Here is a 27081-nt window from a genome sequence, read left to right on the forward strand (position 1 = left end):
AATGGACCAAAATGGGTCCATATTTTCGGCCAAATAAGAGAACAAAAGATGCTCTTTTGTCTTTTGTTTGTTTTGATTAAAGTGTGATTGTGACACATCACACAAGCTTTTTCATACTACATCTTACACATATGTTCCCTACACTCAACCTACACTATACAAATGAGTATAAACAAATGGAAAAGATTCTTCCCCATGCTAAAGGCCACCGGTTTTTGGCTCTTCAAATAGAGCATTAGTTGCTCATTTTTCCATCTTGTTCTTTGCTTGTTATTACTTCATCTTACTTCACATGCAAAGTCATAAAAACTCTCTAAAATACTAATACTCTCAAAACTATTACTAGAGGTAGTAATATTAGTAATATTAAGGGAACATTTCTACTATATATCTAGTTAATATTAGTAGGAATTTTTGGGATTAATCTTGGGTGCAACTTATTGGAGTGTCTTCTATACTTGGAGTTTTAGGAGGATCATCCATCATATTAAGCTCAAGAACAAGTGAAGGAAGGTGACCTTACTTGTGCCCACATTTTCGAACCAAGCATCAATGTAAGAGACATTATTTTTCTTATAAATCTCTTATTTTGTTATGCATGCACTAGATCTAAAGAACAAATAATTAACAAGTTAATTAGTTCATTATTAGAGGAGTCTAATAATAGGTATATGAACCTAACAACAAACGGGTTTGAGCCACACCCAAATGAAAGCGGGAGAGTCTGCTTCATGAATCCAAGAAGATTTCATCCCAAAACCAATTGATAATGAGAGGAGCAACTCCTTTGCTTATATGGATGACAACTTTTTTCATCTTTTCCAATGTGGGAGACTTTTACGTGCATTACAATTTTGTATATAGGTTGTATTTGGTAAAACTAGTTGGGAAAGATAGCCAGTGTAACACCCCCATACACCAAGTGCCTTACCAGGATTACCTAATACACGAGAATGCTACAATCTCGGTTACCCGAGGCAATGTATATCAAAAGGACCATAAAAGAACATACTTTATTAAACAAGTTTAAAGCAATCTGTCAAATGGAAATACAACTGTTCCAAAATGTTAAACCAACTAAAGTAAAAAAATGTTTAAAGACACAGTGGAAGACTTCTAGACATCTCGTGGTGACTCAACACAGCTATCCCATGCGCGTCCATCTCATACCTGCTCAATAACTGCTGACCATCCCCGAATGGATCACCACAGTTTTCAAAACATTTAAACGGGGTCAGCTACTGATTACACAAAATACAATATATAAGATACACATACACATTACCCAAACTCCGTTACAACTCAACACACCTGACTACACACTGTAGTGTCACACTGAAGTGTGTAGTCCTGCCAGAATACTCATCGCAACAGATATTCCTCGCCGCCAGTGGGGGACCGCAGCCATTCCCACCTAAGCCCCGCTCATCTCATCCGAGCGATAACCCATGTTCCTTAATGTGCACATCCCCTCTGTAGCGGGTTCCACAGAGGGCGAATCAAGGGCGTCAAGCCACTCCCGCAAGTGACTCCACTTAGCCGAGGACGCACCTCGTGAACCACAGACAGTTATACAATCAATTATGCAACAACAACTCCAAAACCAAACCAACATGTTATAGATCAACAATAAACACAATCACCGTCACAATTATGTAACCAATAACCGAGTAGGGAAACCCTACCTGGAATAATTAATCACGAGACCGTCACAAGCAGTTAATCAATAATGCTCCTCTCCGAAACCTCCTCCTATAATCACATAATCATGCCATTACCATCTAATACAACAATATACTCCCAAACCCCTAATCTACCCAATTAGGGTTTTAAACAAAATCAACGAAACGATATAAAAAACTATACAAGGATCTTACCCTCGACACGACGAACTCAACAGCGTAAAGAACACGACGATCCGACAACCTTAGCCTTTGGGATTTGATAGCAACGCGACGAATGAAAGCAACGTAACTTGTTTTCTCTTTGAAAGGTTTTAGAAAAGGTGAAAAGTGATAAAGAAAGTGACAGAAGACTTTATATATTAATCACACGTTATTAACAAATCCCGGCTAAAACAACCCGTAAAACCAATTTACTCGACTGAGTAAGTGACTTACTCGATCGAGTGCCCCTTACTCAATCGAGTGTCACACATACTCGATCGAGTACCCATTAGGCAGACTATTGTTTCGTATCTAAACATACTTACTCGACAGAGTAAGCCCCACTCGATAGAGTACCCATAGACATAGAAAACCGTAGTATTACAGTCTTCCCTCCTTAACACGAACTTCGTCCCCGAAGTTCAACCCATACACAAAAACAAAACACACTAACTGAAACACGATCCAACAACATAACTAAAACTCAAAACAAAACCCCCAACCACAACTCAAACCGTCTCAAAACAACTACTAACTGTACCAAAACTAACATAAACCATACCAAAACCTTATGCGATCATCTCCTACCCCCCTAAAAGAAACATGGTTACGTCCCCGTAACCACACATACCTGATAAAAAAGAGACGGATACCGTTCCCTCATGGCCTCTTCCGCCTCCCAAGAACCTTGTCCCCAACCTGAAACTCTATGTCACGACGATGTAAATCTGCATAACTCTTTTGTCGATCCTGGGCCGGTTTCATCTTTTGCCTGATCAGATTAACCTGTTCTATCATCTCCTGTACCATCTGTGGTCCTAAAACCACTGCCTCAGCTCTATCATCCCAGCAAATCGGACTCCTACACCACCTCCCATACAAAGCCTCAAACGGTGCAATCCCAATACCCGTAACCACTCTTGATATTGATCACTTGTAAAATACGACCTTTGTGAATATGGATTTTGCAAATTGTTTTACATTGAGGGGGAGAAATTTTAGGATATGAGAATCGGTTATCGCACATACACTTGTGAGGACAAGTGGGAGTTTGTTGGAGCTTGTGTCCTCCACAATTAGTGTGATAACATTTATAAATCTCTTATACGTTCACAAGGGTATACTTAGTATTTTATCAGTTGATTAACGTTTACTTAATAACGGTTGGCTTGCTAGAAGTTTGACGTTATTATCATACTGATGGCGGTGATCAACTGGTCCCTAAAAGTCACACCTAAAGGATGTGTATTGATGCCTTATATGACTAAAAGGTTAGTTCAAGTATTTGACTAAAAAGTTAGTCAATGTGATGATCAGACGATTATTTAATATAATTAAATAATATTAGCTGAGACGAATTAATTATCAATTCGTAAATTAAATATAAACTGTTATATTTAATTAATGTATATAATGTTAGCTTGAACGAATTAAGATGTTAATTCGTAATTAAACGTAATCGGTTATATTTAATTAGCAAATTATAAATATGCGATATTTATAGTTAAACTATATATTATACGAGATTGTCATAATAAATTATTACAGACCGGTATTAATAAATCGACTACAAGCTGTTGTTTGTGGACTTATTAAATACGTGACGAAATAAATGACAATTGATAAAATATACGCATTTTATACAATGTAAAACCAACCGAAAATAAGGAGATTTCTCTCCTTATTTGGAGTTACACGGTTTGAGGAAAAAAAGAAGGAAAAAAAGATCTTCCCCATTTCTCTCCTAATTTCGGTTATATTAGGTTAGAAGGAGGATCATTTTTATTCATTCTTTTTGACCTAATTCTATCATCACACAAAAAACCTAAAAATTAGAAATTAGGGTTCATCTTTTCTAGCAAAAGAGAGGCATTTCTCATAGCATTTTGGGTGCAACAATTAGGAGAATATCGATTCGATAGTTGTTCTTAGGCCAAATTTGCTAGGACTAAAGGTTAATTCTTAATCTCTACTCTTTTTGTTTATGTAAATTCGTTTATGACTAGTTTTTCATAATTATAATTTCGTTATAATCCGAATTTTAGAGGAAGTATACCGATATTTCCCACGAGTGGTATCAGAGCTAGGCCACGAAATTATTTTATATGATTTTCATAAATGGATTTAAACAAAAATTTGAGAAAAAGAAAAAAAAAGGGTTCGGCCGTTTTAAAAAAAATTCTGCCGATTAAATTTTTTTTTGCCGAGACCTTTTTGTATTTTTGATGTTTTTGCTCCATTTGATTTTTCATATTGTTGTTTTAATTTGTTAAGATGATAATATGATAAATTTGTAGATGTTTTGATTTAATAAAAATTAAATTGAAATGGAAATGGAAATTGTTTTTGGTTTATGATGATTATTTGTTTTTGCTATATAAATTTTGGCACACATGATGTTAAATTGTTGTTTAAGGATCATGATTCATTAATTTAAATGTTGATGTTTATGCCAATCTTGTTCTAGTAGCAACATTAAACAAATTTGTTCATTATAAAAGGGTATTTTTCTCGAAAAGAAAAAAAAAACTGTTTTTCTTCATTTGGGCATGAATGCCGAGAGTGAGAAAGAAAAAAAAAGGGATATTTTTTCGTTTTTAGGGCTAAATGCCGAGAGGAAAGGAAATTTTTTTTTTTGGGCAAATGCCGAGAGCAGAAAAAAGGAAAAAAAAACTGTTTTTTTTTTTTTCGTTTTTGGTATAATGCCGTGGGCAATTTTTTTTAAAAAAAAAAAAAAAAATCTGTTTTTTTTGTTTATTGGCCATTGATAATTATACATTAAATTTATAATGTATGATTGTTTGTTGTGAAAAAGTTCACAAATTTAAGATACCTAATTATTTTAAAGAGGTTTAAAATAATGTTGGATTAATTCATATTACAAGTTAATATGTATTGAGATTGGAATTATGGTGAGTAATTGAGGAATTGTCACATAATTTGATCATTATAAAATAGGTGGTTTGGATAAATTACTCTACATAATTAAGGAATTATGTCTTGAATGATTAATTTATAGTTGATGCATTTTTATTTAGTTGTATGAATTGTTGAATGGTTTAATTTACGTATTTTTGCAATCGGTTGTAATTTGTAATACCTAGTGTGGCCTTAGTTAATTATGTTTTCGTAATGATGGAAACATAATTTTTATGTAATTTTGAGATCTCGAATCTCCTTCAATTTTCTTTAGTATTATGGTTTTGAAATTAGAATGTAAATAGGTTTATTTTGTAATTTATTTATTGTAATTTTTGAGAAGACTAAAGATGGAGATTGGATTGCTCACTCCCGCTACATGGACCAAGATGGAACATCAAGACAAGCTTCTCGGGTCCTAGGAAGGATTCCAAAGTTGTATTTATGTTCATTTTGGTAGATAGGCCACACTAGGACTTTATTTTGTTTTACGTTTTTTTCATTCTTATTGCTTTTCTTCGCTTCATAGTTAGTGCATCATATTCCGCCTAAACCAAACCACCTACTTAAATGCATGAAAATTGACTCATATAGTTTGGATGTTAGTTTTCCTAGACACAGAGATGTTACACAATTTTAAGCCATCATCTTAGTTTATTCATTCTCGCATGCTAGATATTAGTTCACTTAAAATGAATTAAAATAAAGTTGATGGGATCTTCCTCTAAAACTGAAATTGAGACTAGTCTTTATATGCCAAACATCTATGAATCCCTTCTTCGTCGGTCGGCATATAGGACCTTACTCTCCATATGATCCCTTCTACGTTGGTAAGTAGTTTGTGTTGACTTAGTTTACCTCAACATTATAATCCGAAGAGTTTCTCGTGATTATGATGGACTATAGATAGAATTTACAGAAATTTATCGACCAAGAATTCTATAAGTAGAATTAGCCAAGAGGTTGGCTTATCAATTTACAAATAATTGAGTCTTGGGATCATTTATATAATTCTTGAGGGAGGTCAATTGTATAAATGCTTGAGTCTTCGCGTTATAACAGTATTGCATTAGACTTAAATCATAACGATGAGTATGCTTATTATATTTATTCTTCTTTTCGCAGTGTAGAATTCATTTTATATTGATAATACTGCTTGCAACAAATGGCTGGAAATAATGATATCCCTATACCAAGTGCCACACTTGGACGCGAGTCCTGGCTCAAAACTTTCATGGACCACATGAATCAGTCCACACGACTGAAGAATGACGGGTCCAACTTTGCGGGCTGGGAGGCATCATTACGGAATGTTGTCATTGCTGATGGTAAGCTCAAGTACTTAACTGAGCCAATACCGCCAAACCCAGGCCCCAATGCAAGAGCTAACGAGTCAATTGCTTATAATGACTTCGTCATGGAAGAGGGTGCGATAAAGAACGTACTCATTTTTGCAATGGAAACCAATTTGCAAAGACGCTTCATAGCCCAAGGTGCAAACAAGATTTTCACCACGCTCACTAATGAGTTCTCAAAAGCACCGAGAATCGTTACTTATGAGCATACATGTCGCTTCTTTGATGCGAAACTCCAGAAGGGCCAACCGGTTAGCCCACACATTCTTAACATAATTGAGAATGTCGAGAAACTGGAGGCACTTGATTGCAAAATCAGTGAGAGCATAGTCATTGGTCGTATGCTTCATTCACTTCATGATGGTTTTGCCCTATTCAGGGCAAATTACTACATGAATGACACGAAGAAAAGTCCTCATGAGCTACACTCACTTCTCGTACAGACCGAGAAGGATATGAAATTGAGTGAGAGCATGAAGCAAGATGTTCTCATGATTTCCAACAAGAATAAGGGTAAGGGCAAGGCTCACGGCGACCTAACTGTAGGAAAGCCAAAGTTTAAAAAGTCAGGAAACGGTAAGAGTGGGCCTGGTGAGACTAGTGGCTCACTAGGCAAGGCAAAGATCAAGGACGGTAACGTTGAGTGCCACCATTGTCACAAGACTGGGCATTGGAGGAGGAACTGTCCCGTGTACCGTGAAGACATAAAAGCAGGCCGCGTCACTCCTTTTGGTATGTCATCTTATATTCATATGATTGAGATTAACCATGCAAGTTTCGGAACTTTGGTACTTGATACTGGTTGTGGTTCTCATCTGTGTAATCATTTGCAGGGCCTAAAAAACATCACACCTCTCGCAAAGGGTGATGTGGACCTGCGAGTCGGGAATGGAGCACGAGTTGCTGCAGTCTCAAAGGGAACATACGTAATCCAACTCCCAAGTGGTTTTGAGTTATATTTATAGAACTGTTAATATGTACCCAGTTTATCTAAGAACATTATTTCTGTTTCCGTACTTGATAAAGACGGTTTTTCATTTTCAATTAAGGATAATAGCTGTATTTTCTCTTTTAATGAAATGGTTTATGGCAAAGCAGTTTCCATGAATGGAATTTACATCTTAGATCAAACCACAGATATATTACATGTGAATAATAAGAAATTAAAGGTTGGTGACAAAGATCAAACTTATCTATGGCATTGTCGAATGGGACACATAAATGAAAGACGTGTAAAGAAACTCACCGAGAATGGGACTATCCCCACATTTGATTTTTCTTCATTTGGCACGTGTGAATCATGTCTTATCGGCAAAATGACTCGAATTTCCTTCAAAGGTGTTAGAATGCGCGCTAGTGACCTATTAGGACTCATACATACTGATGTGTGTGGACCTATGTCAATCACCGCAAGAGATGGCTATAGATATTTTATCACTTTCACGGATGATTTAAGTAGATACGGATATGTCTACTTAATGAAGCATAAAAGTGAGTCCTTTGAAAAATTCAAGGAATACCAGAACAAGGTTGAGAACCAACTGGGAAGAAAGGTTAAAGCACTCCGTTCAGATCGGGGTGGCGAATATCTTTCAAATGAGTTTGATCAACACCTTAAAGACTGTGGAATTGTTTTACGATTAACTCCACCGAACACCTCAATTAAATGGTGTGTCCGAACGGAGAAATCGAACACTACTTGATATGGTTCGATCCATGATGAGTCACACGGTAGTACCGATTCATTATGGGGCTTTGCTCTTTGTCACCGCTCTTATACTTAACCGAAGTCCGTCTAAAGCTGTCGACAAGACTCCATATGAAATGTGGAAGGGAACGGTCCCTAACTTGTCCTTTATTCGGGTTTGGGGCTGCGAGGCTTATGTTAAGTGGAGACACGAGGATAAGCTCGGCCCGCGATCGGTCAAGACATTCTTTATTGGTTATCCAAAAGGAATGTTTGGTCATTACTTCTATTCGCCTACCGAACATCGAGTTTTTGTTGCGGCTAGTGCAAAGTTCTTAGAGAAAGAATTTCTCGAGAACAAGTCAAGTAATAGAACCTTCGAGCTGTCGGAGATTCAAGAACCAACAACCGAGGAACGGATGGAGGAAGATGTTCCTTCAACTGATGATACGGTTAATATTCCTCAGGAACCTAGGAGGTCGGGTAGAGTCTCTAATCCTCCGCATGATACATTGGTATGGTCGAGGAAAATGACGTTTTGCTCCTAGAGAGTAATGAACCCGCTACCTATAAAGGTGCCATGACCTGTTCCGACTCTAAGCTATGGCTTGAAGCCATGCAATCCGAGATTGACTCCATGTATGAGAATGACGTATGGGATCTTGTTGATTTACCTAACAAGGTACGACCTCTACAGTGCAAATGGCTTTACAAAATAAAGCATTCTGTAGACGAGCAACCAGATACCTATAAGGCATGACTAGTGGCAAAAGGTTTCACTCAAGTGCACGGATTGCATTATGATGAAATTTTTGCACCCGTAGTTATGCTGCATTCCATTCGGATAATCTTAGCGATTGCCGCTTTTCATGACTATGAAATTTGGCAAATGGATGTGAAAACCGCCTTCTTAAACGGTTATTTGGAGGAAGAATTGTACATGGTACAACCCGAAGGTTTCATAGATCCAGAAAATCCTAAGAAAGTGTGCAAGCTTAAACGTTCCATTTATGGACTTAAGCAAGCTTCTCGGAGTTGGAATCATCGTTTCGACCAGGTGATAAAAGAGTATGGTTTCACTCGATCGGTCGAGGAACCATGCTTATATGTCAAGTCGAGTGGGATCAAGATTGTTTTCTTGATATTGTATGTCGATGACATACTCTTGATTGGGAATGACATTCCTCTCTTATCTTCGGTTAAAGGATGGTTGAAGAAACATTTCCAGATGAATGATCTGGGTGAGGCACAACGCATATTGGGAATCCGTATCTATCGAGATAGATCACGACGGATGTTATCACTGAGTTAGGAGTCTTATTTAGATAAGATTCTTGAAAGGTTCAGCATGACCAACTCCAAGAAGGGGAACCTTCCAATCATTTCTGGGATGCATTTGAGCAAGTCTCAGTCACCCACGACACCTGAAGGGGTTGAACGCATGAGTCGTGTTCCTTATGCATCAGCCATAGGATCAATCATGTATGCCATGATATGCACACGTCCAGACGTAGAATATGAATTGAGTATGACGAGTCGGTACCAAAAGAATCCAGGTAAAACACACTGGATGGCTGTTAAAAACATTCTCAAGTACCTACGGAGGACTAAGGATTGGGCATTGACTTATGGAGGAGATACTAAGCTATATGCAATCGGTTACGCAGATGCTAACTTCCAAACGGATCGAGATGACTCGAAATCTCAGTCTGGATTCGTTTTTACTCTTAATGGTGCGGCGGTCAGCTGGAAAAGTTCCAAACAGGAAGTTGTAGCAGATTCTACTACTGAATCCGAGTACTATGCCGCTTCAGAAGCAGCAAAGGAAGCTATATGGATGCGTCAATTCTTACAAGGACTAACCATAGTTCCTAGTTCGAATGACCCGATCAACATCTATTGTGACAATAGAGGTGCCATCTTCCAGGCCAAGGAGCCTAAGTCTAGCAACAAGTCTAGACATGTACATCGGAAGGCTCACCTAATTCGTGATTACGTGGAGCAAGAGGAGATAGTGATTGACAAAATTTCTTCGGATGACAACATCGCGGACCCTCTCACTAAACCGTTGAAATATGATAAGGATGAAGGGCACGTTATTTCCATGGGAATTAAACGTGTTCCTGAGTTGTAGTAGTTGATTATGAATTCGATACATTTTCTTTTTCATATGCTATTTATAACTTCATCGTATTATTTCATATTTTGTTTTTCATGTGGATTGTACGACAACATTGAACACCACAAAGTGAACTGAATTACATTATATTTGTTTTGGTCCGTAATCGCCTACATGAGCTGATAACTCTGGCTATTATATTGGGAAGTTGATTGATGGTGGGTTCAACGAGCCATAAGTCAAACGGTTGGCTGACCGATCACAGATGCGAGTTATAACGATATCTCGTAGGACAAATTGTGACAACGTAATGGAGTCCTAAATGTTTAAAAAACATTCGGTGCCAGATCGTGGATTGGACGTCCATTGTGTTCCTAGAGTCGATTCTTTTGACTATCGACTGTCTCTTGAGATTAAGGCAGTTTTTGGGTGACTTTGGTTTCTTTCTCATGGTCTACCGTAACAGGAGGCCAAGCAGATTTTTACTGGGTCATTTCATACTGTGCTTATATCTGCAGGATTCGAGTTGAAGAAAATATCCAACCTTTATCAGGTTTAGTTATTTCTCAGGGCCACTCGAGGAGTTGTAACTGAAATGCATGGCCATGCTCGAATGATGATTCGTTCATCAGTTAAGTTACTCTCTAGTTGGGAAAACCACTCTTGATATTGATCACTTGTAAAATACGACCTTTGTGAATACGGATTTTGCAAATTGTTTTACATTGAGTGGGAGAAATTTTAGGATATGAGAATCGGTTATCGCACATACACTTGTGAGGACAAGTGGGAGTTTGTTGGAGCTTGTGTCCTCCATAATTAGTGTGATAACATTTATAAATCTCTTATAGGTTCACAAGGGTATACTTAGTATTTTATCAGTTGATTAACGTTTACTTAATAACGGTTGGCTTGCTAGAAGTTTGACGTTATTATCATACTGATGGCGGTGATCAACTGGTCCCTAAAAGTCACACCTAAAGGATGTGTTTGAGAGATGTGATTATATAAAAATGTAATCACATTGATGCCTTATAAGACTAAAAGGTTAGTCCAAGTATTTGACTAAAAAGTTAGTCAATGTGATGATCAGACGATTATTTAATATAATTAAATAATATTAGCTGAGACGAATTAATTATCAATTCGTAAATTAAATATAAACTGTTATATTTAATTAATGTATATAATGTTAGCTTGAACGAATTAAGATGTTAATTCGTAATTAAATGTAATCGGTTATATTTAATTATCAAATTATAAATATGCGATATTTATAGTTAAAGTATATATTATACGAGATTGTCATAATAAATTATTACAGACCGGTATTAATAAATCGACTACAAGCTGTTGTGTGTGGACTAATTAAATACGTGACGAAATAAATGACAATTGATAAAATATACGTATTTTATACAATGTAAAACCAACCGAAAATAAGGAGATTTCTCTCCTTATTTGGAGTTACACGGTTTGAGGAAAAAAAGAAGGAAAAAAAGATCTTCCCCATTTCTCTCCTAATTTCGGTTATATTAGGTTAGAAGGAGGATCATTTTTATTCATTCTTTTTGACCTAATTCTATCATCACACAAAAAACCTAAAAATTAGAAATTAGGGTTCATCTTTTCTAGCAAAAGAGAGGCATTTCTCATAGCATTTTGGGTGCAACAATTAGGATAATATCGATTCGATATTTGTTCTTAGGCCAAATTTGCTAGGACTAAAGGTTAATTCTTAATCTCTACTCTTTTTGTTTATGTAAATTCGTTTATGACTAGTTTTTCATAATTATAATTTCGTTATAATCCGAATTTTAGAGGAAGTATACCGATATTTCCCACACCAGCTACCACCAAACTCCACCACACAAGCTCGTAACATATCCTCCAAGGTCTTGATAGTCCTCTCTGTCTGCCCATCTATCGCAGGGTGAAAAGCAGTACTCATCTTTAAGGTAGTTCCCATTAGATCCTGCAACTCTCGCCAAAACTGTGATATGAATCTCGCATCTCTATCTGACACAATATCCTTAGGCACCCCATGCAACCGAACCACATGCTTTCTATAAGCCAAAGCTAACTGTATCTTGGTTCAAGTATCTTTCATCGGAACAAAGTGAGCTGACTTAGTCAAATGGTCAACTATCACCCATATCATGTTGTTACCCTGTTGACTCCTCGACAAACCCACTATAAAATCCATAGAGATAGATTCACATTTCCACTCAGGTACCTAAAGAGACTGAATCTTACCTTGTGGTCGTCGCTGGTGTCCCTTAACCCTCTGACATGTCAAACATCGAGTCACAAACTCAACTATTTCCTTCTTCATCCCAGGCCACCAGAAAGTCTTCTTCAAATCTTTGTACAACTTGTCACCACCTGGATGTACTGAATATGCACTAGTAGAAAAACCCCCTTCGGTGGCGGTTTTTAGAGATTTAGGGTCCGTCGTAATCGCGGCGTCGTATAAACTTTATGGCGGTTGTAGGCGATTGTTGAACCGCCGCAATAGCTCTTCTATAGTGGCGGTTGTTATACAAAACCGCCATTATAAACTTATATAATACGACGGTTGTTAGACAAAAACCGCCATTGTAACTTATCTATAGTGGCGGTTATTTTTTGAAAACCGCCACCATAGCTATTTCAATAATAACTTTCCACCACTACATGTTCTCTATAACGCCGGTTGTTGTTAAAGAACTGCCATTAAAGATAATTATGACGTCGATTGTTAGTAAAGAACCGCCACTAAACGTGAACTAATAGTGGCGTTTCATTCTTAAGAACCGCCACCATAGACAGATATTTTTTTTAAAAAAAAATTTATTTGCTACCAAAATTTCGGCAGCAATGTCGATATTGATTTGATAAGCGAAATAGAGAAATAAATAAACAATACATACAAAAGAAAGTCAACCAACAAACTTGCATATCATCCGACGGAACAATAATGTCGATGTTCAAAATTATACATCCAATTGTATAAATAATCACATATATACGTCTAGTGAATAAACTAATTAAACATTTCATGTTCTCTAAACATTTAATAGCCCATACGTCTTTAACATCTTTCATCTCGTCAATTAATTTTGGGGAAGCGTCCTGTAAACCCGGTGCAAAAAGAGTCTAACCCAGCAACGATATTAGGATGGAACACAAACAATAAAAGTAAGTAATAACAAATAAAAATGACACCACAATTTCTCACGTGGAAACCCTTCTCAACTAAGGGAAAAACCACGGCTCTCTCGACAAATTAATTCACTTAATAAGATATTACAAAGTTTGTAAGTACAATCACTCACACTAGTATTGTCACTTTCTCTCAAACTTTGCCTCACTCTTATTATTTCTAATGGATGTTGAACACTCTCTTTTCTCTTTTTAGAACAAGAAGTATTCTCACCAATATAATGTAATTTGTCTCTCTATATTTTGTGTGTACTAAAACAATTAGCACCATCACCTATTTATACTAAGAAGTTCCTAAAAAACTTCTAGTAAACCATTAATTGTTTTAATTAAAACAATTCTATAACTCTTTGTGCATTGCATGTTTCTTCTTCCAAAACGTAAATAATTTACGTATTTCCATTTGAAACATCAAAGCTTTATTTCCACATTTATTTTAGGAGTTTGGGGAGATTAACTCAATAATTTCCTCCCTTGACCCAAAGCTCCAAACACCTCAACTATCTCAGATCGAAAAGCGGACTTTTTTCTTTACATCGGCCTTTCTCTTCGCGCTATGTCAATCCACATAGCAAATATTGTTTTTCGTTTTCACCCCTTGCATTACCAAGCTTATTCCACGATATACTTTGCACCACTTACCACTAGCAACATATCGGTTTCCTTGAGTTGTCAACACACCCAAAGAAATAATGTTGGAACAAGCTTTAGGGACATATCTCACGTTTTTAAAAGTTCTTATGGTGCCATCATGGAGTTTCATTCTCACACTCCCTACACCCTCAACTTTCAATTTAAGACCGTCGCCCACTTTAACTTGCCCAAAGTCTCCATTAGTTTGCAAAGTATCAAATGATTCTTGGTCTTTACACACATGCACAGAGGCACCCGAATCCATCACCCATTTTTCTTGACATTACACCTCATCTTGAGTAGTCAAGAATATATCTTCATCAATACTATTACCACGCAATAAATTGGAAGAATCACCTATATCATCAACCTTAGCCTTGCCCAACCTTTCTCTTAAAGACTTCACACTTTTCAAGTCTTCCTTCATTATTGGACAATTTCGTTGAATATGACCTTTCTCATGACAATAATAGCACTCCACATTATCCATGTCTCTCGCATGCGACTTTGATCTACTTCTTTGGCCATCTCCATGTCTTTGTGATCTTCTCCCTCTTTCACAACCATCTGCCACTAGTACCCCATCACTTGATGATGCATCTCCATCTATTTTTGCCATCATCCTCTCATTTTCTCTCACCACCAGTATTGCTTCATCCAACGAGATATTCTCTTTACCCAGGAGCATCGCCATCACAATGGGTCTAAAACTCTTCGGCAATGAAGCCAATAACAAGAGAGCTTGCTCTTAATCCGGTATCTTCTCATCGGCATTCACGAGTTGACACACTAGTTGATTGAATTTATTTATGTGGTTGATGTGGGTACGTGATGGTGGTGTCGTCGGGTCACGTCCAATCAAACACAATTTATAGCTTCACAAACAACTCTACAATTAGTAAAGAGGCAAGTAAAGGTCGGATCCCAAGGGACGGGAATTGAGATGAGATTTCTATTGCAACTAGTGGTGTCTTAGGGGTGTCACAATTTGGGTTGATGTAGAAGGTCACTAAACTAAATAGCAATGAAAGTAAACAAGCAAGATGAATTAAAAGGGTTGTAAACAATTGATAAAAAGCACTAGGGTGTCATGGGGTCATAGGGGAATCATGGGAATTGATCATACAAACATGTTCTCAAATTATAAGCAAGCAATTATTGTTGTGATGGATTGAGTTGGGTTATATCTTACAATCCTAGGAAAGTTTGGGTCCCGGAGCCGAATCGATTAGATTGTACAACACCTACAAGTCGACTTAATCTTCCCTACTCAACAACATGCATGGTCTAATGAGACTCGAGTTGGTTTATATCTTATAAGTCTCATTGAAAAGATAGGTGATGGGTAAAAAATGAAAGGATTCATAGGCTCGCATTTCATCAAACATAACATGTGCATGAGTTGAGATCAAAACAAGCAAGCAAATAAACCATGAAAGCATATTAATTTAAGCATGAATCATTCCCCATGTTGGTTTCCCCTAATTACCCATTAACCCTAGCTAGGTGACTACTCACTCATTATCATGTTGATCATGCTAGCAAGGTTGTCAATCATACCAACAAAATGAAACATGATGAATAAATGAAAGTAATTAACAATAATTAAAAAGGGATTAAGAGAATTATACCTACTAATGATCCAATAATAAAGCAAAGATAAAAGAAGTACTTGATGCTTGATTGAGAGGTTGTCAATCTCCCAATAATAACCCAAATAATCTTCAATTACCTAAAATAAAGGATGAACAAAAGAGAGATTAAGGAAATAAAACTTGTATTAAAACTTGATTAATTGTTGATTACAAAACTAAAGAGAGATTTGATTGATATTAACTACTCTAAGAATTGATAAGAAGAACATGCTCTTCTAATTAGACTAATGGGGTATTTATAGTGGAAATTAGGTGGATGCATTAGGGTTAACTAAGGGCTAAACTAGTAATTTCACTTTTTAGATTTGAGCAGGGAGACGTCGGTATTTTTCGAAGGAAGGGCTTCTTTCACGGAGGCTTGAAGAAACGAAATCTCGCTGTACTGGAATCCGTGCGTCTTAGGCTCGGGACGGGCGGATTCAAGGTCTGGGCACGGGCGTCTTTGTGAGAAGACGGCCGGATTCTGGTGGCTGTTGCCCGGGCGTCTTCGGCAGAAGACGCACGGATTGTGCTGTGGAGGACGGGCGGATTCAGGGCAATCCGCTCGGATTGTAGCTCAGCATTGTTTCTTCTTTTTTTTCTTCCCTTTTCTTCATAAAATCCTTGGGGATTTCCTCGGGGATGCAAGGATCCTTTCTCGTCATTGCCCAACTACTATAATATGTACAAAGGCCTTCTAATCTTGTCTCTCCTTGATGCTTGGTCATTGAATTCAATCAATTTAGTCTCGTTTTGCCATGAAAATGCAAGATTCTTACTCCTTTCCTACCAAGGGATCAAAATCTCAAAGAATATGCAAAACAAAGAACTAAAGACAATAAATGACCCAAATATGCACTAAAAAGCATGGGAACAAGGCTAATTCGGGGGCTAAATATGCGCTAATTATGGTCACATCAAATATCCCCAAACTGAACCTTTGCTCGTCCCGAGTAAAGAGGTGACAAAGACTAGGACCATTATTTAAACTAACCTAATAACATAGCCGATATGAGACAATTAGCGGGTCTCACTCCGCCCCTTCAACTCACAACAAGACAACCATGAGGTAGGATGCCTTCTTGCAAGGCAAGGTGGGTCTTGCCAAAATGGCGACACATCCAAACATTAAGCACACAAAATCAAATAATGGATGCATCTACAAAAGGAACAGCCACTTCCTCATCAAGTGCCGGAGGCACTAAAGAAGAAAAAATTTAAGAGCATATAATCCTTCACAAATACTAGTTCAACAAATTACTAAGGCTAAGAGGATGGCACTAAATCACCTCCAAATGGTGTTAAACTAGACTACTTTCGTCCTCAATTTCCAAATGCTTTCGTCAAGAGCGATCGGATGGTGGTGGAATGATGATCCCTATGATGCTAGTAGCATATGACATGACAAGTCTCGAATTCTCTACAAAAGTAAAGGTCATGGATCGTCCCAAGCTCGACAAAGTGGCTTGACAAAAAGGCTTTTTGGGAATGAAATGCTCAAATCGTTATAAACAAACGGTGGATATGACTAGTATTAAAAAATTGACCTCATTTAACTTTCACATTTCAAAAATTTAAGATGGGGTTTGTCCCTTCCGGGCTAATGTCCTTTGCTTTCGCCAATCGCTTATTAGGCAACCGGTTAACCTCTAGACAATAGCTTTTCGGGGTGATAGTCACTCTGCCTCTGGGCGGTTGAATTCACAACCGTGTGGGGGCCCAATTCAATGGATCCCTCTCCAAAGCACATCGAAGTGGTACGCCTCCATCAAAACAACTAAATTTCTCAAAATTTCAACATTTCATAACATTTGAGATTTCCTTAGCATTAAATTACTTCCACATGACAAAATTTTCGAAATGAGCACTTCAAACTTATTGATAGAAAGTATTTTTGGGTTGCCTTACCACAAGGTCAATCAAGGTCACCTAGACAAGTTAACCAAGTCCACATCGCATCACGGGGTTGGATAGGTGACTCACATGAAAACCCTTGACTAGGCTTTGGATCATGGGTCAAAAGACACTACTATGACAGAATCTAGGGTGTTTTACAACCATTCTAGTAGGCAAAGTCTTAAGTTGAAAAAGTATTTGTAATGGCTTAGTTACTCTTGTCAAAGTTCCCAATTAGGCACTTTTCAAAACTTTTCATATAAATGCAACTACATGCCATGATGTAACTATTATATACATCATAATGCAAGTGATTCTATCAACTAATATGACATATAAACTAAATGCAAGTCCTAAGTTCACATTGTTATACCGCATCAATCAAAATAAAGCCACATAGTCATTAACATAAAGAGGAAAAAGGAGATTGGAAAGATCATACCATGCGGTCTTCATGATCCTCATGTCTCGGATGTGGCGTAGTCGATCAATGTGAACAAGGATAGAACAAACACAATATATACAATAATATATACAAGACTACACTACAAAGGAAAAAAAAACATGTTTTTGGGTTTTCAATTTTCAAATTTTTATGGTTTTTCGAAATTTTTCAATTTTTTTTGGATTTTTGAATAAAAGTTAAGTTAGAATTCCCCATCCCCACACTAATATGGGCATTGTCCTCAATGGCCAAAATGATGGGAAATTATGCAAACATGATGCATGATTTCTACACTAAATGCAAGCTACACTAATCTACACTACATGATGCATGGTTTTTGTTTATGACGGAGAGGATAATTTAGATTACCTCCCGTTGTGTATGCATTGACTTCCCCAAACTGAGTTAGACACTATTGCTAATGTCCTAAGGATGGGTGTAGTTCATGCACACACTATGCAATGCATGAAACTAATTTGTCATTTTGGATTTTGAAAGTGGGAACAATAAAATGAGAACACCTCAATAGGGCTGAGGTGTTAGTCCTCTATGGTGCTAGGACTACTCCAACAATGATCAAGATTAATAAATAAAACAAAGAGAGAAATAGACAAACCTCAAGAGGGTAGGAGCCTCTAAAACTTGCTAATCTTCCATCATATCATCACTATCATCACTTTCCTCATTAGAAGTGGTCTCATTGCCACTTTCTTCTTCACTTTATTCTTCACCTTGCTCATCATCCTCTTCTCCTTATTCATTAGCTTCCTCATCAATGTTATCATCAACCTCTTCATTACCGACAACCTCATTGTCACCCGGAAGCTCACCCCTAGATGCACTCGGAAAGAGGACTTCCCTATCCGCCCAACTAGGGAAAGGACATGAAGGATCAAGTAGTCCTTGCCTAGCTAAGTGTAGGAGGGGTGGATATTGAGCTAAGTAAGCATTTTTCCGATCCTCGAAAGCTTGCTTGTGCATCTCTTGCATGAGAAGAGTCAAATAATCATTTCTTTCTTCAACGCCATCGGGCTTGAACTCTTGGTACTCGAAAGGGTAGGGTGGTGTGACAATGGAAGAGGAGGGCATTTCAATTTCACCCTTTTGTTGTCAGATAATGTACTCGGCCTCTTTTGAAAGGGGAAGTAGATAGTTGGTCCGGTGGACGCTTAAACGACAAATCTTCGAAGGCAAAGTGAAAGATCTAGCCTCACTAGTGAGCCATCCATACTTGGTATCAAGAGGGTTATGGGTAACCCACTTGTACTTGTATATCATATTATTAATATCAACGAGATGACCACCCTCTTTCGCCTCATACTTGCTATCCTTGTTGAAGTTTGGATCAAAGTATTTAGCTAGGATAGTTACTAGGCCTTCATTCACAATAACGGTAGTGCCTTTCTTCCCACAATCAATATTTAGCCATCTATCCACGAAAAGCCTTAGAGAGTTGAAAGGCTTGGTGAATTCCCTTCCGATGTTCAAAGCCGACTCAAGAAGAACAAAATCGAGTTTGGTGAAATGGTTGGTGTCTTTTCATGCAATGATGGTGTTCCCTATGACCTTGTGCCATACTCTAATGCCCGGATGGTGGACTAAAAGAGCACGACTAGCATGAAAGTCCTCAAATTTCCTTCCGGAAATCGCCTCCCAAAGAGGGTCGGGGTCATACTAGCCAACATTCTTAAAATAACTCGGTGAATCACTAAGACCCAAAGCTTTACCCATTTCCTTAAAGGAGATGCGTCTACTAACATTAGCTAGACGAAACTCGATGCTTTCCATGGTCTCAACCTTGTTGACTTTTAAAGAACTCAAAAATTCTAAGGTAAGGGAGGGGTATGTCAATTCTTTTGATTCAAACAATTTCTCCAACCCCATGGCTTTAAAGAAGGCTCTAGTTTGCTCAAGGACACCCAACTTATCTAAGGTATCTTCACAAATAAACTTGGTGGATAGAAATGATTTTCTAGCACACTTGGCAAAAGTGTCCCTATGGGATTTGGAAATGAAAATTACCTCCGGATAGTTCGAAAGTTGATCAATTTCCGGAGTAGTAGATGTTGTTGCTCCCATGGGAGGTTGTTGTTGTTGCACTTCCAAGTTTGGGTTAGCTACCACCATAGCCAATGCTTTCTTTGCTTGAAGACTCTTTTGCCTTGATGAAAGTGTCTTTGCCTTTGGTGCCTTTGCCTTTGTTGCTTTTGTTGCTCCCTTAGTCCTTGCCATTGATGAATAAACCAAGAAAAGAGTGAAAAAAATCTTCAATTTGTAGTGTACCCAAATCGATTTAAAGGTGAAAGGCTTTGCCTTTATGAATTCAAAAATCGACTCAAAGGTTGAAGATTTTTGTGCTTGGTTTTGATTTTTATTGAAAAAGGAGTGATTGATTTGTTGTTAAAAGGATGTTTTGATTTGATTTTGGTGAATGTTGTTGAGGAATCTTGTTTTTGTAATGGAGAGGATGAGGGTTTTGAGGGTTTTGGTAGTGTTTTGAATGAAGGAATGAAGAAATGAATGTGGGAGGGGGTTTATAAAACCCGAAAAATTTGAAATGCAGGGGCAAGACGGGCGGTTTTTGCTCGGGACGCTCGGATTTGGCCTGTTCTGGGTTGGGAAAAACTCGCCTAAAGACGGGCGTCTTTCAGTGAAGACGCTCGGATTTGCAAACACGGGACGGGCGTCTTTTACAGAAGATGGGCGGATTCCTTTACGAGGATTTTTCTTGTTTTCCTCGGCCAAAAAGACGGGCGTCTTTCTTTCGGGATGGGCGATTTTTGAAGACAAAGGGATTCGAATGCAGGACGCCCGGATTCGTTGACAGCCAGAAATTTCAAAAATTCAGCTCATGTTGGACGGGTGTCTTTTACCCAATATGCCCGGATTGTCTGAAGACGGGCGGATTCTCCTGAATCCGCTCGGATTCTACCCCTTTGTACCCGGATTCAGTTCCATCCGTGTACTATGCATATCCCTTGTCATTTTCCATTCTTCAAAATCTCGTGTTCTTCATTGTGGGGGCACTACTAAGGCATGAATAGCCTAGGCAATTGCTATCCCCACACTAAGCTAAAGCACTACACATCAATTGAAATCATTAGTCCCTCCCTCACTTCTCTCAAACATGACAATTATCTTGATCAAAGTATAAAAATCAAAAAATAACAAAAATGCAATACAAGAATTGAAATGCGAGTTAGGGAGTTAGAAATATTTACAAATGGTGGTTTAGGGAGGACTCCACCAAACTCTCATTCTTGATGAGATGTCAAGGGGGCATGTCCAAGGTGTTGTTGATGTTGCTCAACACCTTGAAGAAATAATCAAAAGCTTGTTCATTATCGTGATAAATGTCTTCAATAGACCTTTTCCCTTGTTGTCGGTCTTGATCGATGGCATTACCAATGTAGGGATTAAAAATCCCTTCGAATTCGTCGTCCCAAAGACCACAAACTTCATTAAGTTGATCATTAAAAATCTCTTGATTTGATGGGGACAACTCTCCCATTTTCTTTTCTTGGCCAATGAGGCCATCTTCTTCTTCTTTGCTTGATTTTGATGAGCTTTGCAAGCTCTCTTTGTTACAATTCACTTGCTCTTTGAATGGAGCATCTTCAATTTTCTTCTTCCATTGGAGTTCCGACTTCTTCCTATCATCCTTCCGGCTATAATGATCAATCATGAAACATGGTTCGTGTAAACGGAGAGCTCTCATAGTCTTGTCAAGATTAAAATTTATACTCTCATCTCCCACTTCTAGAGTGAGCTCTCCATGTTTCACGTCAATCACCGCACCCGCGGTGTGTAAGAAAGGTCTTCCTAGAATGATTGGAATGTTGGAGTCTTCCTCCATATCAACAATGACAAAGTCCACCGGGATGAGAAACTTCCCAATTCGTACGGGAACATCTTCCCATATCCCTAATGGTGTCTTCGTCGATCTATCGGCCATTTGGAGTGTGATATTGGTGCATTTAAGCTCTCCCATCCCCAACCTTTTACTCACCGAGTACGGCATAACACTCACACTAGCCCCTAGATCACATAAGGCTTTGTTGATCGTGGTGTCGCCAATGGTACACGGTATTGAGAAGCTTCCCGGATCCTTTAGTTTTGAAGGTGAACTCCCTTGAAGTATTGCACTACTCACCTTAGTGAAGGCGATAGTCTCAAGTTTCCGGATCGACTTCTTCTTTTTGAGGATGTCTTTCATGTATTTCGCATAGGCCGGCACGTGATTGATTAATTCCGTGAAAGGAATCGAGACTTCCAAATTCTTCACAATTTCCATAAACTTTCCAAGTTGGTCATCAAATTTGGGCTTGGCTTGACGACTTGGAAAAGGAAGTCTAATCACAATGGGCTCCTTCTCCTTGACCTTGTCTTCATTTTTCTTTGAAATCTCTTCTTTTGATTATTCTCCATCCTTGGAGTTTTGCACAATTTCTTCCTTATCACTAGGTTCCACAACTTCATCCTCAACTTGCTTCTTCGGTGCTTCATACCTTGTACCACTTCTCAAGTGAATGGCACTAACCGTTTCATGTCTTGGGGGATTACTTTGAGGTGGTAATTGCCCCTTTTGTCTTTGTGAGCTTGAAGATGCTAGTTGAGTCAATTGGGTTTCCAACATCTTGGTGTGAGCTAGGATGGTGTTGATGGTGGTTTCCTTTGCTTGACTATCTTTTTGCATTTGAGTGAAAAACTCTTGTTGATTCTTTTGCATTTGGAGGACCGCTTTTTGAACATCAAAACCTTGGTCATTTTGTTGATTGTATGGATTTTGATTTTGGTAACCTTGGTTTTGGTTGTAAAAGGGTCTTTGATTTTGGTTTCTCATGGGAGGTGGGGTGTATGTTGTTTGAGGGTTTTGAACATTTTGGCTTTTGTATGAGAGATTTGGATGGAATTTGGTGTTTTCATTGTAATAGTTGGAATAAGGGGTACCACTCTTGTATGCTTGGAAAGCATTCACTTGTTCATTTGTTCCCCTACATTCACTTTGGTCATGTCCCAAAGTTCCACAATTCTCACATATCCCACTTGGGATTGATGAACATGCCGTCATGGCATTAACATGATGCTTTGGTGATTTTGAGGCTTCTTCAAGTCTAGCCATAGCTTTTTCAAACTTCAAATTGAGTGTGTCAATGTGAGCACTAAGTTGAGCACCCAATTGAGTAACGGAGTCCACTTCATGCTTTCCTCCTCTAGTAGCCTTGCGAGGTCTACTATATTGTGAGTTATGGACCGCCATTTCCTCAATTTTGTTCCATGTTTGATTGTCATCAACTTCGGTGAACATTCAATTTGATCCCATGTTGAGAATGTTCCTTGAATCTTCATATAGACCGTTCCAAAATTGTTGTACCAAGAACCACTCGCTAAGTCCATGATGAGGACATGAGCGACAAATTCCCTTGAACCGCTCCCAAGCTTCATACACAGATTCTTCATCCCTTTGCTTAAAACCCGTAATTTGAGCTCTTAGCATGTTAGTCTTTTCCGGTGGGCAGAATTTTTTGTAGAAAGCTAGAGCCAACTTTTTCCAAGAATCAATTCCGAGAGTGGCCTTATCAAGGCCCTTCAACCATTGTTTCGCGGTGCCAATTAGAGAAAAAGGAAATAAGACCCAACGAATTTGGTCTTGAGTTACACCGGTTTGAGAAATCGTATCACAATAGTCACAAAAAGTTTCCATATGAGAATGAGGGTCTTCACTAGGCATCCCCCCAAATTGGATCCTTTCGACTAATTGGATAAAGGCGGATTTGGCAATAAAATTTCCGGTTAGATGTTGTGGTGTGGGAGTACCATTGGGTAGGTTCTCCTCGGTTGGTACGGAATGTGATGAAAACTTAGGCATTGTGGGTTGATTTTGTGTGGTATTTTGTGTTGGGTTCTCCTCACCTTCTCTTGCAAAAGGGTTGATGAACTCAATAGTTGGTTGAATATCTACAACCTCACCAATACCTCTCAAATTCCTCCTAGCAAGTCTTCTATTGGTTGTCAAAGTTCTTTCAATTTCACGATCAAAAGGTAACAAATTACCTTGTGACCTTCTAGACATGCAAAATATCAAACAACTTGAAAACAATTAGAACAAACCTTGAGGAGTTTTACTTCCCCAAGGCAAAGAAAGACACAACTAATAACAATATAAGAAAATCTAAATCAAGCTAACACCGTCCCCGGCAACGGCGCCATTTTGATGCAGGACAATGGTGTACGTGATGGTGGTGTCGTCGGGTCACGTCCAATCAAACACAATTTATAGCTTCACAAACAACTCTACAATTAGTAAAGAGGCAAGTAAAGGTCGGATCCCAAGGGACGGGAATTGAGATGAGATTTCTATTGCAACTAGTGGTGTCTTAGGGGTGTCACAATTTGGGTTGATGTAGAAGGTCACTAAACTAAATAGCAATGAAAGTAAACAAGCAAGATGAATTAAAAGGGTTGTAAACAATTGATAAAAAGCACTAGGGTGTCATGGGGTCATAGGGGAACCATGGGAATTGATCATACAAACATGTTTTCAAATTATAAGCAAGCAATTATTGTTATGTGATGGATTGAGTTGGGTTATATCTTACAATCCTAGGAAAGTTTGGGTCCCGGAGCCGAATCGATTAGATTGTACAACACCTACAAGTCGACTTAATCTTCCCTACTTAACAACATGCATGGTCTAATGAGACTCGAGTTGGTTTATATCTTATAAGTCTCATTGAAAAGATAGGTGATGGGTAAAAAATGCAAGGATTCATAGGCTCGCATTTCATCAAACATAACATGTGCATGAGTTGAGATCAAAACTAGCAAGCAAATAAACCATGAAAGCATATTAATTTAAGCATGAATCATTCCCCATGTTGGTTTCCCCTAATTACCTATTAACCCTAGCTAGGTGACTACTCACTCATTATCATGTTGATCATGCTAGCAAGGTTGTCAATCATACCAACAAAATGAAACATGATGAATAAATGAAAGTAATTAACAATAATTAAAAAGGGATTAAGAGAATTATACCTACTAATGATCCAATAATAAAGCAAAGATAAAAGAAGTATTTGATGCTTGATTAAGAGGTTGTCAATCTCCCAATAATAACCCAAATAATCTTCAATTACCCAAAATAAAGGATGAATAAAAGAGAGATTAAGGAAATAAAACTTGTATTAAAACTTGATTAATTGTTGATTACAAAACTAAAGAGAGATTTGATTGATATTAACTACTCTAAGAATTGATAAGAAGAACATGCTCTTCTAATTAGACTAATGGGGTATTTATAGTGGAAATTAGGTGGATGCATTAGGGTTAACCAAGGGCTAAACTAGTAATTACACTTTTTAGATTTGAGCAGGGAGACGCCGGTATTTTTCGAAGGAAGGGCTTCTTTCACGGAGGCTTGAAGAAACGAAATCTCGCTGTGCTGGAATCCGTGCGTCTTAGGCTCGGGACGGGCGGATTCAAGGTCTGGGCACGGGCGTCTTTGTGAGAAGACGGCCGGATTCTGGTGGCTGTTGCCCGGGCGTCTTTGGCAGAAGACGCACGGATTGTGCTGTGGAGGACGGGCGGATTCAGGGCAATCCGCTCGGATTGTAGCTCAGCATTGTTTCTTCTTTTTTTTTCTTCCCTTTTCTTCATAAAATCCTTGGGGATTTCCTCGGGGATGCAAGGATCCTTTCTCGTCATTGCCCAACTACTATAATATGTACAAAGGCCTTCTAATCTTGTCTCTCCTTGATGCTTGGTCATTGAATTCAATCAATTTAGTCTCGTTTTGCCATGAAAATGCAAGATTCTTACTCCTTTCCTACCAAGGGATCAAAATCTCAAAGAATATGCAAAACAAAGAACTAAAGACAATAAATGACCCAAATATGCACTAAAAAGCATGGGAACAAGGCTAATTCAGGGGCTAAATATGCGCTTATTATGGTCACATCAGTGGTCTTGCAAATTTGCATCACCCTTCTCCATTTTGAGTTGATACAACTCCCACCGTAAACATAGTCGGTTGGTGAGCGACTTTGACGCATACATGCCTTGTAACTTCTCTAACAAGGCTCTCGGCTCCTTATCGCTCAAAAGATTGTATTTAATCTCTGGTGCTACCGCCAACCTTATCATACTCACAGCTTTCTTTTTCGTTGACTCCCAATCAGACGCACTCATCTCCGATGGTTTAGTCAATTCCAAAGCAAGACTCGACTGAACTAGCAAGTCTTCAACCGTGCTTTTCCAAACCATAAAATTCATCTTCCCATCAAACAATGGAACATGAAATTTCCCCGTCATCTTACTTACGATAAATACGTTCCTCCGATTTACGTTCCTCCCTAAATCGGAATCTCCCACACCTCCCAGTATACAGAACCTTCGGCTCTGATACCACTGTTGGGGAAGCGTCCTGTAAACTCGGTGCAAGAAGAGACTCACCCAACAATGATATTAGGATGGAACACAAACAATAAAAGTAAGTAATAACAAATAAAAATGACACCACAATTTCTCACGTGAAAACCCTTCTCAACTAAGGGAAAAACCACGGCTCTCTCGACAAATTAATTCACTTAATAAGATATTACAAAGTTTGTAAGTACAATCACTCACACTAGTATTGTCACTTTCTCTCAAACTTTGCCTCACTCTTATTATTTCTAATGGATGTTGAACACTCTCTTTTCTCTCTTTAGAACAAGAAGTATACTCACCAATATAATGTAATTTGTCTCTCTATATTTTGTGTGTACTAAAACAATTAGCACCATCACCTATTTATGCTAAGAAGTTCCTAAAAAACTTCTAGTAAACCATTAATTGTTTTAATTAAAACAATTCTATAACTCTTTGTGCATTGCATGTTTCTTTTTCCAAAACGTAAATAATTTACGTATTTCCATTTGAAACATCAAAGCTTTATTTCCACATTTATTTTAGCAGTTTGGGGAGATTAATTCAACAATTAACATAGTCAAATCTCAGAGCGATTGAATGTCCAGGTATCTGATGTTAAGAATGTTATCATTTGGGGAAACCACTCCTCTTCACAATACCTTGATGTCAACCATGCAACTGTGAAAACTGTAGATACCCAGTTTCTGCAGCTTCCAAAAACCACCCGATGATGATCGGACTGTAACGTGTTTTTGATATGCGTGCGTGGATTGGCTATACAAGAGACGGTTTAATGCACTACTCGAATATGAAAAATGATTTCAAAAGTTTTCTAACTTCATTTGTATTAAAATAAAACTATTTAGAGTTAAAACCGTCTTCGGACCCAAA

At 38.1% G+C, this 27081-nt stretch overlaps 1 protein-coding gene and 1 non-coding gene across 2 annotated transcripts in view; one reads left to right on the top strand and one right to left on the bottom strand.

Moving 5' to 3' along the window:
* Positions 1-14068, bottom strand: part of LOC141646750 (uncharacterized) — a 46355-nt gene extending 32287 nt beyond the window's left edge. The window contains exon 1 of the mRNA XM_074454691.1: positions 13813-14068. Within this exon, the coding sequence (XP_074310792.1) occupies positions 13813-14068 (256 nt within the window). The remainder of the gene's footprint in view (positions 1-13812) is intronic.
* Positions 14069-23168: 9100 nt separating this feature from the next.
* On the top strand, positions 23169-23275 carry LOC141625091 (small nucleolar RNA R71). The gene has a single exon (XR_012534892.1). It is a non-coding gene; the product is annotated as a small nucleolar RNA R71 (small nucleolar RNA).
* Positions 23276-27081: the final 3806 nt, after the last annotated feature.

The sequence above is a fragment of the Silene latifolia genome, chromosome 1 (assembly GCF_048544455.1).
Source record: "Silene latifolia isolate original U9 population chromosome 1, ASM4854445v1, whole genome shotgun sequence".
NCBI lineage: Eukaryota > Viridiplantae > Streptophyta > Magnoliopsida > Caryophyllales > Caryophyllaceae > Silene > Silene latifolia.